The 14,990-nt window shown below is 48.3% G+C and overlaps 2 protein-coding genes and 1 non-coding gene across 6 annotated transcripts; 1 reads left to right on the top strand and 2 right to left on the bottom strand.

The window, feature by feature from the left end:
• The first annotated feature begins 388 nt into the window (after nucleotides 1-388).
• LOC9648876 (bromodomain testis-specific protein) lies at nucleotides 389-4,333 on the top strand. Of its 2 annotated transcripts, none has more exons than XM_024660173.1 (9): nucleotides 389-1,641; nucleotides 1,699-1,735; nucleotides 1,796-1,859; nucleotides 1,923-1,968; nucleotides 2,026-2,124; nucleotides 2,178-2,246; nucleotides 2,304-2,568; nucleotides 2,633-2,757; nucleotides 2,809-4,333. In XM_024660173.1, the coding sequence occupies exons 1-9, from the start codon at nucleotides 502-504 to the stop codon at nucleotides 4,210-4,212; spliced, it is 3,249 nt and encodes a 1,082-aa protein (XP_024515941.1). In that variant the 5' UTR covers nucleotides 389-501; the 3' UTR covers nucleotides 4,213-4,333. The 2 variants fall into 2 exon arrangements, with proteins under 2 accessions (XP_024515941.1, XP_024515940.1); XM_024660172.1 differs by having other exon boundaries at nucleotides 1,693-1,735.
• Nucleotides 4,334-4,350: 17 nt separating this feature from the next.
• LOC9649417 (V-type proton ATPase subunit a3) lies at nucleotides 4,351-7,903 on the bottom strand. 3 transcript variants are annotated; one of them, XM_002986260.2, is made up of 17 exons: nucleotides 7,622-7,903; nucleotides 7,512-7,556; nucleotides 7,332-7,451; nucleotides 7,160-7,267; nucleotides 7,006-7,110; nucleotides 6,784-6,957; nucleotides 6,592-6,729; nucleotides 6,327-6,542; nucleotides 6,119-6,267; nucleotides 5,909-6,062; nucleotides 5,697-5,857; nucleotides 5,435-5,644; nucleotides 5,199-5,382; nucleotides 5,057-5,140; nucleotides 4,843-5,006; nucleotides 4,722-4,781; nucleotides 4,351-4,667 (listed from the first exon to the last, which is right to left on the bottom strand). In XM_002986260.2, the coding sequence occupies exons 1-17, from the start codon at nucleotides 7,754-7,756 to the stop codon at nucleotides 4,460-4,462; spliced, it is 2,415 nt and encodes an 804-aa protein (XP_002986306.2). In that variant the 5' UTR covers nucleotides 7,757-7,903; the 3' UTR covers nucleotides 4,351-4,459. The 3 variants fall into 3 exon arrangements, with proteins under 3 accessions (XP_002986306.2, XP_024515942.1, XP_024515943.1); XM_024660175.1 differs by having other exon boundaries at nucleotides 4,355-4,667; nucleotides 4,843-5,003; XM_024660174.1 differs by having other exon boundaries at nucleotides 6,784-7,110.
• Nucleotides 7,904-7,960: 57 nt separating this feature from the next.
• Nucleotides 7,961-8,045, bottom strand: TRNAY-GUA. Its single transcript is given in 2 exon segments — nucleotides 7,961-7,996; nucleotides 8,009-8,045. It is a non-coding gene; the product is annotated as a tRNA-Tyr (tRNA).
• Nucleotides 8,046-14,990: the final 6,945 nt, after the last annotated feature.

Raw genomic sequence — 14,990 nt, 5'->3', positions numbered from 1 at the left:
CAGAGTGTGCGCGCTGCTACATTACACTACACTCCAACAGTCAAACAGAGCCGCGAATATCCCGTGCCGAGAGAAGAAATATACCCCTCGCCGTACACGTGTCACGCACCGGGCTCCACCTAACACCCCTTTGCCTTCCGCGCAGCTTCGCCAGACCGACGGAATATCCGCTGGCCGCCCGGATATCCCGACGGCGCGGGGCCCGCACGGTGGCCGCGCGGTGGCCGCGCGGTGGCCACCGCGGTAGCAGTTCCACCATATCTGGTGGCGTGTGAAGGGTGAGGTGTGCCCTCCCCGCGCGGTGTGTGTGTGTGGGTCTTATCCCTTGTGTGTGGTGTGGGGATTTCCCTATGATCGAATACCATGGATGTGTCATCCATCCATCCATAGCGCACCCATTCACCATTCTTGTAGGGAGGCTACCACTATAGTTACTACTACTGGCCCTGGCGCTGGCCCTTAAAAATTGGGCGCTTTTTATGTGGTGCTGTGGTGCCATGTATGTATGTGCTGCAACGCCGCGGGAGCGGGCGTGACACATTGTCTTATGGAATGGCGGACAAGGACACCCACCCCCACCACTATCCCTCCTCCTCTTCTCCACCGCCTCCTCCTCCTCCTCCGCCGCCACATTCTTTGCCCTCATCGTCTGGCGCGGCGCCTTGCTCCTCCTCCGCCACCGCCGCCGCCGCCGCCGCCTCCCAGCGCCACCAGCGCCTCCTCCAGGGGACGAATCTCAAGCAGCAGCAGCACGGCGCCGCGGATCTACGGCGAAATCCCGGTGTGAAGCACGGTGTCGCGAATCACAAGCCCGGCGGGGTGAATCTGCGGCAGACGCAACAGGTTCTTGTCAATCACAGGCAGGATCTTGCGCGGCCCGAGCATAATCTCGCGAAGAAGCCAGCGGCTGGGCAGATTCTCGCGCGGCACGAGCAGAATCTCGCGAAGCAGCCAGCGGCTGGGCAGAATCTCCCGCGGCACGAGCACAATCTCGCGAGGCAGCCAGCGGCTGGGCAGAATATTGCGAATCATAAGCACGGGGCCGGGAATCACCACGGCAAGCTGCCAAAGAAGCCGTCCTCGTCGATCCAGCAGCCGATCGAGGCTAAGAAGGTCCCGGCACCGGTTTCTAGCACAAAGCCCGTCACCAAGCCCCGATCTTCGCGTGACGATGAGGCATCGGCGCTCTCTCCCAAGAAGAAGCAGCTCAAGCTCATTCTTAAGCTCCGGAAGCCTCAGCAGGACGCCCCCGAGCTCCCACCGCCGTCCCAGGGCGTGAGATCTAAGGCCCCGGCCTCGAATGGCGTCGCGTCTACAGGTCTAGGGTCTGGATCTAGCGGGCTCTCCTCGCCGTCAGGGGGTACGAGGTCGAGGCATCCAGAGGCTAGATCGAATGGCACGGCGGCAGCAGCCACAGCAGCTGGAGGGTCCGTGGAGCATCGCCAAAGAACACCGGCAGCCGTTACTACTACCACTACCACTACCAGTGCCAGTGCTAGCGAGTCCATGGAAGACGAGGGCTTGCAACAGCATTCTTCTAGGAAACGAAAGTTTAGAGACGCCTCCGAGGGCACAGGCGAGGAGGAGAAGGTCGCAGCCTCCACAGCCGATGCCGAAGATGGTTCCAAGCGGAGAATGAAGGTATGGCTAGTCGTTTGTGTTTGATCACTTAACTGAGTTTGCTCATCTTAGCAACAGGAGAAAGATGTGAGATTTGTCCCAACACCGACTTCCGGTTAGTTTTACTCTTGGATTTCACGGTTCCGAGAATTAATGGGTGCGTTGCGTCTTCCAGGACTGCTCGAGAATGGTTCTCCTCCACACAGGGTCCTTGAAGAGCTTCTGGAGAGATTCCAAAAGTGAGTTCTGTAATTGTTTCCAATTTTGCGGAGCGAGCATTGCTTATGGTTTCTGGTCTGTAGGAAAGATACATACGGAGTTTTTGCTGAGCCAGTTGATCCTGAAGAGGTCTGTTCATCCGTGTGATATCCCTCATTGCAGGTCGCTTATTTGGTTTCGTTGCAGATACCAGATTACCTGGACATCATCAAGGAGCCCATGGATTTCAGTACGATAAAAAAGAAACTCTCCAAGGGGGCATACGGATCCATTGAGCTTTTTGAGGTGAGAGCTGATATTTCTTCCGGGAACTGTTGACTAATTGCCTCCTATCGCAGAGGGATGTTAATTTAATTTGCAGCAACGCTATGAAATACAACGCTCCGAGAACAATTTATTACAAACAGGTCTGAGCTTGTTAAACTTTCAAACTGATTCTTACAGTTTGCACCGATAATAAACAGGCCAAAGCTATCAAGGACATCGCCCGAAAAGCTTTTGATGTCTTGAAAGGTCGGCTCAATGGTCACCGCAAGGGCCCTGGGAAACAATCCAAGCTAAAGCGGTGTACAACCAGAAGGTTTTCTGAACAGCAAGGCACTGATGTAACGCCCGGGGCTGGCTTAGCGGATGGAAAGAAGGCATCGACCATTGACCGGGTGGCTGATTTATCTCACAAGTCAAATTCTCCATTTCAAAGTTCTGCAAACGATTTCGAATTTCCGGAAGGTATAAAAACGCTGCTGTTTGCGCTTTACTAATCGTATTGATCACCTGTGCGTGTTACTTTCAGGTTCTTTATCAAAAGCTGCCTCTCTCAAGGACGGACGCCGACTACTTACTGTCGATGAGAATCGTCGTCACACTTACCGTCCTCCCGAGCCTTTTGAGGACGCTGTTGTCGCACAAATTGTTCCGGTAAGCATTATTCCCGCCTGCCTCATGATGCTAATAGATTCTGTATTGTAGTCTGGAGTTCAATATGGTGGCTCGTATGCTCAAAGCCTCGCCTTGTTCGGTGCAAACTTCAAGCGTCCGGCCTGGGACTTTGTTGCGAGGAAGATTCGTAAGGTTTTGGCTCCAAATGTTCCGTTTGGTCCCGGTTGGGTTGGAGAGCATGAGAAGTCTTCACGACCTGACTGCTTACGAACCGAGCCCGCGGCACAACAGATTCTTCCAAGGGACGAGGCCAAGGACTCGTCACAGCAACCTCCTGCGATTGAAGTACCATCCAGCATGGCAACTACTTCTGCCAGTGCTCCTGCGGCTCCTGTACAGCTTCCATTCAGGCCGACTGTCTCGAAAGTTTTCGACGTACAACAGCAGCACCAGCAGCAGCACCAGCAGCACCAGCACCAGCACAGGAACGGGGTTCAAAACTACAGGAACGTCGAGGCAGTGGCCCAGCAGCAGCAGCAACAGCAGCAGCCACAGCAGCAGCTAAAGAAGCCGCCCGCGAGGTTTCCTCCTCCGCTCCAAAGAGATCATCCAGGCGGTAGTGCCGCAGCTGAGAACCAAGCCGAGGCAAGCAGGTATCCAGCTCCAGCACCTCCTAAGTTTGGTCCAAACGGTAGCGTAGGATTTTCAGGCATGGACGCGTCGAGGGGCGCGTGGTCGCTGCAGAAAGCCTTGGGGGTCCAGGAATCAGGCGCAAGGGACAAGAGCAGCAGCAGTGGCGGTGGTTTGCCGCGAGTGTTTGGACAGGAGCATGCGAATCCAGGCCGGTCCAACGCCGAACAAGCGGCGGCGGCATCCGTTCCGTCCACCATGGCGTTCCATGGCTTGTCAGCGTACGGTAACAGCAGCGGCAACGCCACGAGCGCCGGGGGCCCGTTGTTTGGAATGCCGGGGCTCGGCGGCCAAGGCATGATGGCGAAACAATCTGCTACCGCAACACCACCACAACAACCGCAACAGCAACAACACCACCACCAGCAACAGCAACTGAGGCCGGACATGAACGCGAGCAGTGCCGATTTTTTTAGGCAGCAAAGCCATGACTTCCACCTCAAGGAGCAGCAGCAGCAGCAGATGGGGGTGTACAACGCGATCTCGCAGTCCCTGTTGCAGCCTTGGAAGTCTCAGAGGTTTCAACCGCAGCAGCAGCAGCAGCAGCAGCAGCAGCAGCAGCTTCACCACCTTCACCAGCAACAACAGCATCATCAGCAGCAACACCAACACCATCACAATCAGCTGCAGCTGAGACCGCTTCCTCCGGATTTGAACGTTCGCCTCCAGTCTCCGAAGTCCCCACAGCACCAGGCTCAATCCCAACTCTTGCTGAACTTACAGCAGCAGCAGCAGCAGCATCAACATCAGCAGCAGCAGCAGCAGCAGCAACACCAGCAGCCAGATTTGGCTTTACAACTGTAATCTGAGGGTTCCTCCTCTCCTCTTTTTTTTTTTCTTGTCATATTGTACGGTCCTGTATATAGACCAATCCGCCGTTTTGTCCTCCTGGAAAACGCAAAGATGATGTCTTAGTCTCTTTTTTTTTTCATAAAAAATGTCTGCATAAGAAATATCTTTTAGTTTATGATTTAACGGACCTTACATGGCAAATGATACTATACACGCTTTATTGTCCAACCAATGTGGTTATTGACAAAACACAGTGCTGTCATGACTCGTCCTCCTTGCCCAGATTCACAAACGATAGAGGTTGGAATTTGTAGCCGTCGCCAACGTAAAACTTGTTCATAAATTCCACCCAGTGGAGACGAAGCGCGTGGAGGAATGCGCTCAATGTTTCCATTACCAGCAGAACGCCAACCGTGGCGCACACGAACACGATGAAGCCAATCAATATGATGAAGATGTTTTGATACCTGCGATGAACAGAGATTTTAATATTCGAAAGATGGCAGCGATCTTATACTTACCCCCAGGCGAGCAGCAACACTTTCTCGTAAAACACGGCCGAAAGTTCTGCATGGGCCAAACTGCAACGAAGAAAAACGTGTCAGGAGGCTTCCCAAAGTCGCCGGAAGTCGGGATTGTTACCTCAATGCCCACAGACGAAGATACGATGCGGTGTTTGAGACAGCCCCCAACACAAACTCGATCGTGTGTATCAACTGATGTACGAAAATCTCGCTGAACTCAAACTCTTCATGCTCTTCGTCCGGATGCTCTTCAAGGCCGGCGTAGCCTTCTCCTTGCGTCTTCTGCCAAAGACAATAATGAGGAACAAGACATCCAACAAGCGCAAAAGCACCTCGAGGTGTTGCTTTCGGAGAATCAATGGTTTTGGAAGAAGCATCCAAGGAACTGATATCAGCGCAATAAACAGCAGCGCCAGCTGTGCAAGTTGACAAGCTCAACAAAACCGAACTGAAAAACAAACTCGACGACAATACCTGGAAGTACTTCTGGCCCGCAAACAGCTGATTCCCGTCCAGGTCATCTGTCGGGCCTAGAAACATATAAATCATGACATGGTATAAGTCGGCCTGCGATCCGGTGATCCACTTTAGAATTATTAGAAAGGATAGGTAGCCGAAGAGCGAGCTGAGGAAAAGTATCTGCGGTATAAACTGAAACCTGCAAAGTAAAGAATTTTAGAACTACTGTTTGGACAATCTCACGAGCTTACCAGATATCGAGCGGCTGAGCGAAGTATACAGCGTTGAACAAACTGAGAACGATACCCAGCAACATCTGAGCGACTCCAAGAATAATGGACATCTTCATCTTCAAAGAATTCAAAAAAGGTAACTCGCTGCGACTGCCATGCCAAACAGGATCCACGCCGAACGCATAAGGCCTATCACGGTATTTTACCAAGCCTACTGTGGTAGATTCACTAGAAAAAAAGCGGTAAGAAAGAGAGCTCGACATGGTAGAAAGATATATACCTGCAAGACGGAGTTTCACACTTGTATGCAGAGCGTCCAAATATTTCGAAAGGTACAGAGAAAAATTCGTTGTAGATGAAGCCCGTATAGATTGAGAAAAGAGACATGAGAAGCAGCACGTATCTACCGGCAAATGCCATTTCCATGATGTCTCCCAGTTTCTGTTTTTAAGCTCAGAATAAAAGACTGAAGAAGAGGAAAACCAAACGAACCTGACTTCCAAGTCTCCTCTCGTTTACAAGCAGCCAGAGAGTTGCCAGGAGCAAGACAATTCCGTGACCCCAGTCCCCAAACATGACCGCGAATAGAAATGGAAATGTCACGATGGTGAAAACTCCCGGGTTTGCTTCTTGATATCTTCCAACACTGGAGGCCAAAAGACCATAAGACTTTTGTCAGCCAATAATGGTTCACAATCTTACCCATATGCATCCACGATTTCCTGGAAGGCTGACGTGAATTTATTAACTTGGAAATACGTTGGTGGAGCCTCCTTTGTGTGAAGAACTTGGAAAATGGTTGTGACTTGCGAGTTCGTTTCAACTGTTGCATATCGCAATGTGTCTTGGATCTGAGTAGCCAAGAAAGCTGAGAACTGGAAAGAAGCAAATATAAAATTAAATCACTTACGCGTGGTAAAGCCCCCAACGGAGACCAAGCCTCACCAACAAGGCACTTGCTCGTCACGTCCATACTCAGCATGTTTAGCGCATTATAAACGTATTTATCTTTCAGAACCATTTCGAGCCAGAGTTCCAGCTGATAGCCTATTGTTTTCAGCACGGTTTCCCGATGGTCACTACTAACATCGAGAGTTGTTTGCATCTCAGACAGTCTGGCTGAAACCTGCCAACAGTAATCACGTTAAATCAAGTTATGATACGCGCAGCCAAACCTCTATTCTCATTTGACGTCTTTTAAGAGTTTCTTCTGGGAAAGGGTACCGGTTGGCTCCAAAAGCATCGCAAATCTTCAAAATTTTGGTACGTGATCTTTCACCGGAAAAGAAGACCAAAAACACGACTTTTTCCACCTGAGTGAGGCTCATAGTTAGAACAAGACGATTATCACAGCATTAGCAACACACCTGGTCGCCGGTGGCAGGATCACTAACTCGCTCGTCAAGTGGTACGCATTTGTAAAACATATTGCCACGAGTGGCTCTGAAGATGATACGCTCGAATTGGTTGGCTTTATGTTTTGGAATAACGCCAGCGATAAACCCGACTTTTAGTTTTTTGCTGGGCTCGACTTGCATTTCCTGCAGTAAGTCGATAAGATAATCACAACACTGAAACACAAAAATTACCCGTTCTAGCAGCGGACTCTCAATAGACTCGCCACCACTGATCGACTCGTCCTCCCTCTGTTGCGAATTTGCATTTTGACGCGCACTCTCAAAAAATGCACCGGCCTGCACGAAGTTGACATCACCATTTAGAATTACACACGCTATGGCGTACCTTGTCCAGCACGAGAAGGAACTCCGTAAGTTCATTGCGGGTGCGCTTCAACTTCTCGAGGTTGGAGTTCACTTCCCTGAATTCTGGCTCCAGTTCATTGATTTTCACCTGTAAATGTCGTGCCAAAATTAAAAGAAAGGAAAATAAGGGGTAGGCATTCCATTGCTCATACCTCCAACTCATCGAAGTTGAGATCGCTCTCTACAGCCGACGGCGTCGGTGCGAGTCCTGATTTTTGGAGCTGGTCCGAGAAGTACTGGAGTTTGCGAAGCATCTCATCGCAGCGTTTCACCTGAAATACAACATAGTCATCGACTTACAGATATATACGTCGAAATGAATGAGAACAAACCTGGTTAGCGTAAGTTCTCTGAAAGGGGCTTTTTTCCGGGTTAAGCTGCAAGAACACATCAAATAACGTGAAATCTTCCAATCCCTCAGCTCATTCTATCAAATCCTTACATCTTTGAATTGGAGGGCTCCCAATTCCGCCAAATGCGTGAGCGTGCCGTGGGCCGATTCCACCGGGATGATGAGCTGCACAAGCGTCATATCCTCGGACCGAAACAGATGCATCTTCGGCATGTCCAGGCCCATGGCTGCCCGCCGCGACACCGAAATCCTCGATCTAAATCTAGAAACCTACTCCCTCAGCTCGAATTTCAGATCAAATTCCGCATTGGAATCCCCCTCGCCGCGTCGGAGCTCCGCGCTCCGCAAACCCTAATCCAGTATAGCTCCAGCACAAAACCCTAGAAACATGTGCCACGAAGCAATAAAACATGGCCAAAATAAAATAGATCCAACTTGCCAGATTCGAACTAGCGACCTAAGGATATCTGCAACACATTACAGTCCTCCGCTCTGCCAACTGAGCTAAAGTCGGATACGCAATCACGTTGAAAGGCTACAACATTATTCTTTGTTTAAATGGCTTTTTCGTGATCAGAGAATAGTCAATCTCAAAGAGTTAAATCCAATAACTCTCACCTCCAAAGAAACCATTCTCACTCTCCATGTTCCTCATCGTCCTCGTAACCACTTGACATGACTAAGTACTGATTGGGGCACCTTCGTCACCGCTCAGGTTGGCCAGTACACCACATTCCATCCAAGTGATTAAAATCCAACGGCCCTAGGGCTTAGGGTTTATCCACTGCGCGCCTCGTAACGCATTAGCGGCAAGAGTTTCCTGTTCTCACGGCTGGTATGCTCGGCATTCCTGCCTTCCATTGCCCCAGATGGGATTTTCGAGCCAGGGGAATTAGATCGGGCGGGCCTAAAACCCGTGCTCTTCCGCTAGCAGTAGATTCCAGCCAGGGGGATTGGATTGCATGCTCTTCTGCTAACAGTCAGGCACTAGAAGATGGTTTCGAAGGAAAGGGAAGAAAGGAGTGGCTTTGAAAGCCTCGACTGCGAAAGGCCGACAATGTGATGAAGAAGCCTCCTGCGAGAAAATCTAAACGGACAGCAAAGCCGCAAGAAGAGAACCAGGATCCGCCAGGGAAAGATAAGAAAAATGCCAGATCCAAGTAGCAACCGGTGGCTGTGGAACAAAAGCCCAGCGGCACTACAAATGCCGCAAAGAAGCCTCCCAAGGGATGAAAAGATGGTGGAGATTCGAAGTAAGTCCTCAAGAAGCAAGAAGAAGGCTGAAGGAGTAGAAGCCATCGCCTGGCACATTCTTGAGACGATTAAGCTCGAAGCTATCATGAAGAAGGAACTTAGTAAATCCGCTGAAAGGGTCCAGTCTGTGGCTGGCCGGGAGAAGGAGATCGAGAGCTCCTCGAGAGTACCGGACGGTGGACGCAGAGATTTCTCCAGCATGAGCTTTCCGGCACGGCTTGTGAGCTACAACGGCGACGAACTGGATCAGTTCTCGCTCACTGCTGTTCCTGCTGCCAACTACATCTCAAAGAGCTCCCTCAAAGTCCACGGCATGAAGAATGAAGGAATGCTCCGGGCCCATACATCACATCCTCTCTACAGCAACACACCCTAATTGCCACACCGGAAAGCTCAAGCTCACGAAGTTTAGACCCAGATACTTCCTCGGCTGTAATCGCTATCATTCGTGCCACTACAACAACGACGAGGAAGAGGAAGAGTGCGGCTCGCCGGTGGTGAAATCCAGGAGCAAAGTTTTCGATTCCACCATGGGACTTCCGTCTTGTACAAGGAGGGTCCATCAGCTGCATGGCCGTCTCCAATGTAATGACGTCATAGTTTATGCTCTCGGGTACCCTCACTCGAGTATCCCAAGGAGCTGGAGTGGATCCGAAAGGAAAGCCGGTGATGATCGGGATTGGGAGGTTTGGGTGTTACATCTGGAAGAAGCCTACTCGATTTATGTCCCAAAGGATCAAAAGTTGGAAGAAAGATGGCGCTGCACATTTTTGTGAAACGAAGGAAGATTGTTGCAAGGTGAGTAAGGAACTTCATTTTTTTCCTCCTCCTGTCACATGATGTAAAACAAATCTGGCTTTGCGAATCACTAATGTTTCCAAAGCCTGTTTTTTCTTAATAGTTTGAAAGTCCTATCCCTATATGGGCACATGCATTTTGGACGATGAAGACTGACGAAGACTGCATGAGCGCTTTCCGGCCCATGCGTTTTTTACATGCCAAGGTTGCTCGGCATAAAAAGGAAAGCATTTCGAGCAGAGCTTCGTGGCAAAGAGAAGAGAAGAGATTTAGTTCATTGCAGGCATGGGAGGGGCTCTTGTTCTTGGTGCTTATGTTATGCTCGGCATTTCAGCTTGTATACAGGCATAGGAAATGTATGAGCTCCAGGCTTTGCTTGCGTTTAAAGGAGGTTTATCAAATCACACTGCTCTATCCGGCTGGACAATGGAAAATTCTCACAATCTCTGTGTGTCCTGGGAAGGAGTGACCTGCAGTAATGTTACTGGTCACGTTATAATGCTCGATTTGGGGGGTCTCAATCTCGAAGGAATAATCAGTCCGGAAGTATCCAGGTTGAAAAATCTGGAGGTGCTTGACCTCTCTTTGAATAACCTGGTTGGCCCTCTACCAAAAGAGTTTGGAATGATGAAGAAACTGAAAACGTTGTATTTGCCATGTGAAATTCCGGAATTTATTGGCAATTTATCATCGCTCGAAGTTATTTGGGCTGACATTGCTATTGGAGGAATACCCAGGTCAATTGGGCAGCTAACAAACCTACGTCATGTTGAAATTTCCTTTGGCTATATTTTTGGGTCAATTCCTGAGGAGCTTGGTAACTGCAGTAAGCTGGAGGAGATATACATTCATGCTCATAACATTTTTGAAGGTTTTATAGCACTTCCACCTCATCTCAAAGTTTTGTCTTTGAGGCATTTGAATGGTACTGCGCCAATCCCAAAAGAAATATGGAACTCGACTCATTTGGAGGAGCTTTCTCTAATAGATTGCTCCTTGACAGGCTCATTACCACCACAACTTGGTGTTCAATTTAGAATTCTGGATTTGTCCTACAACTTTCTATCAGGTGATATTCCATCATATTCAAGTAATCGCCAGAGTTTAGATCTGAGTTACAACATGTTTTGTGGCAACATACCAGTCAGCTTAGGACAAATGGGAGGACTAACGAACCTTGACCTTAGCAATAACAGGTTCACGGGTAATATACCAACTAGCGTGGAGCATTTATCAAATTTAAGTGACCTTTCTTTGGGTAGCAATTTGTTGACTGGTGCTATACCAATGAACTTAAGGCAGCTATCGAATCTTGACTTGCATAACAACAGCTTAAATGCCACCTTACCAAATTTCTTGACAACAACTTCAATTCAAGAATTGTATCTATCACGGAACAGATTCAACGGACATATGCCACCCATTTCAAGGGAGGTGCACCTCCTAAATTTGGCAGAGAACATGCTCACTGAGGAAATGCCCAAGAGTTAGTCCTGGGTTTTCATGTGCTTTGCGGTTCTTGGATGTGAGCGGTAATGGATTAGTTGGGAGTTTGCCAAATTGGCTTAAGGACTGCACTCATCTATTATTTTTTCGGGTTGATGATAACTCTTTGAGTGGAAAGCTTGCTGCAGATGTCTTCAAAAACATGACAAGTCTTGAATATATTTCACTCTCACATAACAAATTTAACAAATTTGAAGGTGAGCTACCAGAAACTCTATCACAACGAATATGGTACATTATCATCAGTGATAACAAATGTTTTTGGAAAATTCTTTCATTTCTTTCACATTTCAAAAATCTCAATGTTGAGCATGGGTGGAAACAACTTGCATGGACCAATACCTGATTGGTTGTGGAACATGACCAAGCTTCATGTCCTTGACCTCTCACGCAACAAGTTTGAAGGATGTCTTTCAGGGTCTATAAGCCAATTAGGTGGATTCAAATATGACAATCATAATTCTCCACAATGGAGACCATTAATGCTTATGGTGAAAAGAAGAGAACAGGAATTTCCATATTTCGATCCATCAAATACCATCCTTGATCTGTCATCCAACCAATTGATAGGAGTGATTCCTTCAAGTTTGGGTGAATTGGTTGGACTCCACATCCTCAATCTCTCCAATAATCACTTTTCTGGAAACATTCCCTAAACTCTAGGCAAGATGGTACAGATAGAGCAGTTGGACTTCTCTTTCAACAATATTAGTGGACCCATCCCCAACATGCTTCAAGAACTTCATTCACTGTGATTTTTTAATCTTTCATTCAACAGGCTAGAGGGCAAGATTCCATTTGGCCCCAGGCAGATGAGCACATTTGACAAGTTGAGTTATTTGGGAAATTTAGGCTTATGTGGAAAGCCATTTGACAAAGAGTGTCTCCGCAATAGCAATTCCACCTTGGTGGTTTATGAGCACTTCAACAGCAATAACAACTGGTGGCAAGAAAATGTGTCATTGTGGGCATTTACACTTGGCTTCACTATTTTGTTAATTTCACTTATATAAACATGCATATTTGAAGCATATATACAAGCATATTTACGAGGGGTATACAAGCATATTTACGAGGGGTTAAGGCTTGTGGATGAAAATGTTGTTTAGCCTTGACGTGCTCCATCGAATCATCGACTAGTAACAAGTAGAATGGAAGCTCTCAAGCTCGTTCTCAGTTGCTTCCATTGGCTCAGGTAGGATATCGTGTGGGATTTTGGGGAGGGAGAGCCAGTGGTGATGGGCGATTGGCACAAATCCATGCTTATTCTTCCGCTAACAGTAGAGATGGGGCTGAGAATGTGATGAATCTCTAATGTGAGACTGACACCAGCAAAAGATAAGAAAAATGCCAGATCCAAGCAGACGGTGATTGGCTGTGGAAAATAAGCCCAGTGACACTGCCAACGCTGCAAAGAAGAAGGAACGAAACAAGATGTCACATGGTGAAAGCAATGAAGCCAAGTAGAAGATGCAAGACGCTCTCACCTGCGCAAGAGTTACGAATGGGAGGACACACCGGTTTGGCTGCTCTCAGGTACCTGGGACAAGGCGTGGAGCTGGTGTTGAAGTTGGAGTTCCAGAATTCGAGAACTGGATCGACCTGGTGCCTGGGAGTTTTCAAGAGACAAGGGTGGTAAGAGATCATGGACGAACAAGTTATGGCAGGTAGAACAGGACCAATTGCAAAATTCACTTTTACTGGTGTGATGATTGATGGACGTCTCGCCGGACATGGCACAGTTGTATATCTCTTCTCACGTTGGTGCTGAGAACTTTGACGCAGCGAAGCTAGTGACAGTCGACTTGTGCAGCTCCACAAATCGCTCTGCCTTTGGGCTCAGCAGCATTGGGCAAGGTGTGTGCTTCTGCAACTTTTCTTTTCTCTACATCTTGGACTGTTTTTCACCTCTGATTCTTCACAGGCATGCTCAAGCATGACAATGAAGATCTTTGAAGTGACGTTTCCAATAATGCAAAGCAGCTGGTCGTCCGTGCGACACAGTTTCTAAAGGCTATTGTAGATTTCCACCAAGAAGAAATTGGCCAAGTAAGTTCTTCTAAATGTAATATTGGTTTTGAAAATGTTTGGTCCTCATCCAGGATTCCTTTGATGAACTCCATTTCGTTCCCACGACATTGTGATACTACGTGGAGGGCCTTCAAGACCTTGAGATCGACTATCCTCAAGCGTTACTCCAAGAGACTTATCCTTCAACAGATCACAAACGATCAACGAGTATCAACTGCCATCGACTCCTCGAAAGAGACGATAGAACAACGGGCTGCTCTCACGGGAAAGGTGGTGGCAGTGGGGGAATCTCCTGCCAAGGCCAAAACGATAGAGACGTACCAGGAAGAGAACACCAGAAGCGCTCCAAAACCGAGAGCGTGTTTGAGGCGTGGTGGCCCAAACTGATGGCAGACGATCTCTGTGCGTTTTCACGAAGTTGTGGTGACTTCTTCCTGAGATGAGAAACTTTCCTTGCGAATCAACACTTGCAAGCCGTGACACTCGTTTGCATGCACAGCTTTGGGTGGAAGCAATCCTTTGCGTCGAGGTTTGCTCTTATCAGCTTTCCTGTCCTTGCTGACTCCAAGACTTTGGTAACTTGGAGGGGAGGACGACGCACACTCCAAGCAATGGCCGACTTCGAGGAACACGTTATAGTCTCAATTGACATCACAGGTAAGATCTTCCTCGTCAGATGTTTTCTATACGCACAGGGAGAAAAAAGAACGCTTTTCTTCTCTCGCTCAGGTGGAAGTTGTCAATTGCGAAGACGGAACACGGGAGCTGCAAGCTGAGAAATGTGAGAGGCGTTGGAAGTACTCGCCAGCCGGATCAAAACAGCACTCAAGGGAGCACAGGGGATGGTTCTAGTTTCTGAATCAGACAGAGTAGACAGGAAGTGAACCCGGAAGATAAGCCAGGAGTTTGTGGACGCGAGCAAATCCGCTGCTCTGGTGGAGGAGATCAAGAGCTTTACTGGAACGTGGACGCAGAGATTTATCCGGCGGGCAAGTGAGCTTTCCGGCATCGTAAAGCTTCTGCACCACGAGCATCTTTTTGGAAGCAAGGTTGGAGGACGGTCCGGCTCAAGCCATCGAGAGCATTCAAAAGAGAGATATGGCAAGAACACTGTCCTCGGAAGTTTTGGTCCAACTCGAGACCGACAGGCATCAAGAGTCTTCCATCGGACCTGGCGAATGTTTTGGAGCAGAATGCGTTGCAGCTGTATGCTCTCGTCTGGAGGAGAATGATGGCGTGTCAGCTCGTGTTTAATCACGTCTCTCTGGACGTGGAGGACCCGTGAGGCTCCGATCGACAGCCTAAATCATGGCGTTGGTGGTGGCTTTCAGATAGTCTACAGGGACAAAGACGCCCTCGCTGGTAACAATGAAGACGAAGAATCACCCGTGCTTCCATCTCATTGAGTTCAATTGGCTGTAAAGTTGTGTTACACAGGCACTTAAGGTCAAGAGCCACATGCGATAAAGTTCGAGCTTTGTGCTTAAGGTAGGAGAAAACATTTTTGTAAATATTACACCTCAAGGACTTGGAATTTATTACTTGAATTGTAAAAATGTGGCTACCCCGAGTAGCCTTGGAACAGAACCAAATGATAATTGAATATGCCTTCTTAAGAAGTGAAGAACACAAGGTCTTGTTGCAACGGCTGAACAAAACCAGAAATTAGTTTGTCGTCAAATACCTTAAGGTTTAGTACCTGGCAGACAGGGAGATCACGCAAGAGTCTAAATGACGTAGAATTCTCTTGGATCCCATGTTTCAAACAAAATAACGTAAGTGTCAATATTATGGCATGTGTGCTACTGCCATAATAGTTACAGCTTACGGCCAGGTCAGTATGCGAACAAGCCCCGGTTACTCCTCTTTT

The sequence above is a fragment of the Selaginella moellendorffii genome, unplaced genomic scaffold (assembly GCF_000143415.4).
Source record: "Selaginella moellendorffii unplaced genomic scaffold, v1.0 SELMOscaffold_73, whole genome shotgun sequence".
In the NCBI taxonomy this organism is placed as follows: domain Eukaryota; kingdom Viridiplantae; phylum Streptophyta; class Lycopodiopsida; order Selaginellales; family Selaginellaceae; genus Selaginella; species Selaginella moellendorffii.
This window is presented reverse-complemented; position numbering and strand designations above follow the sequence as displayed.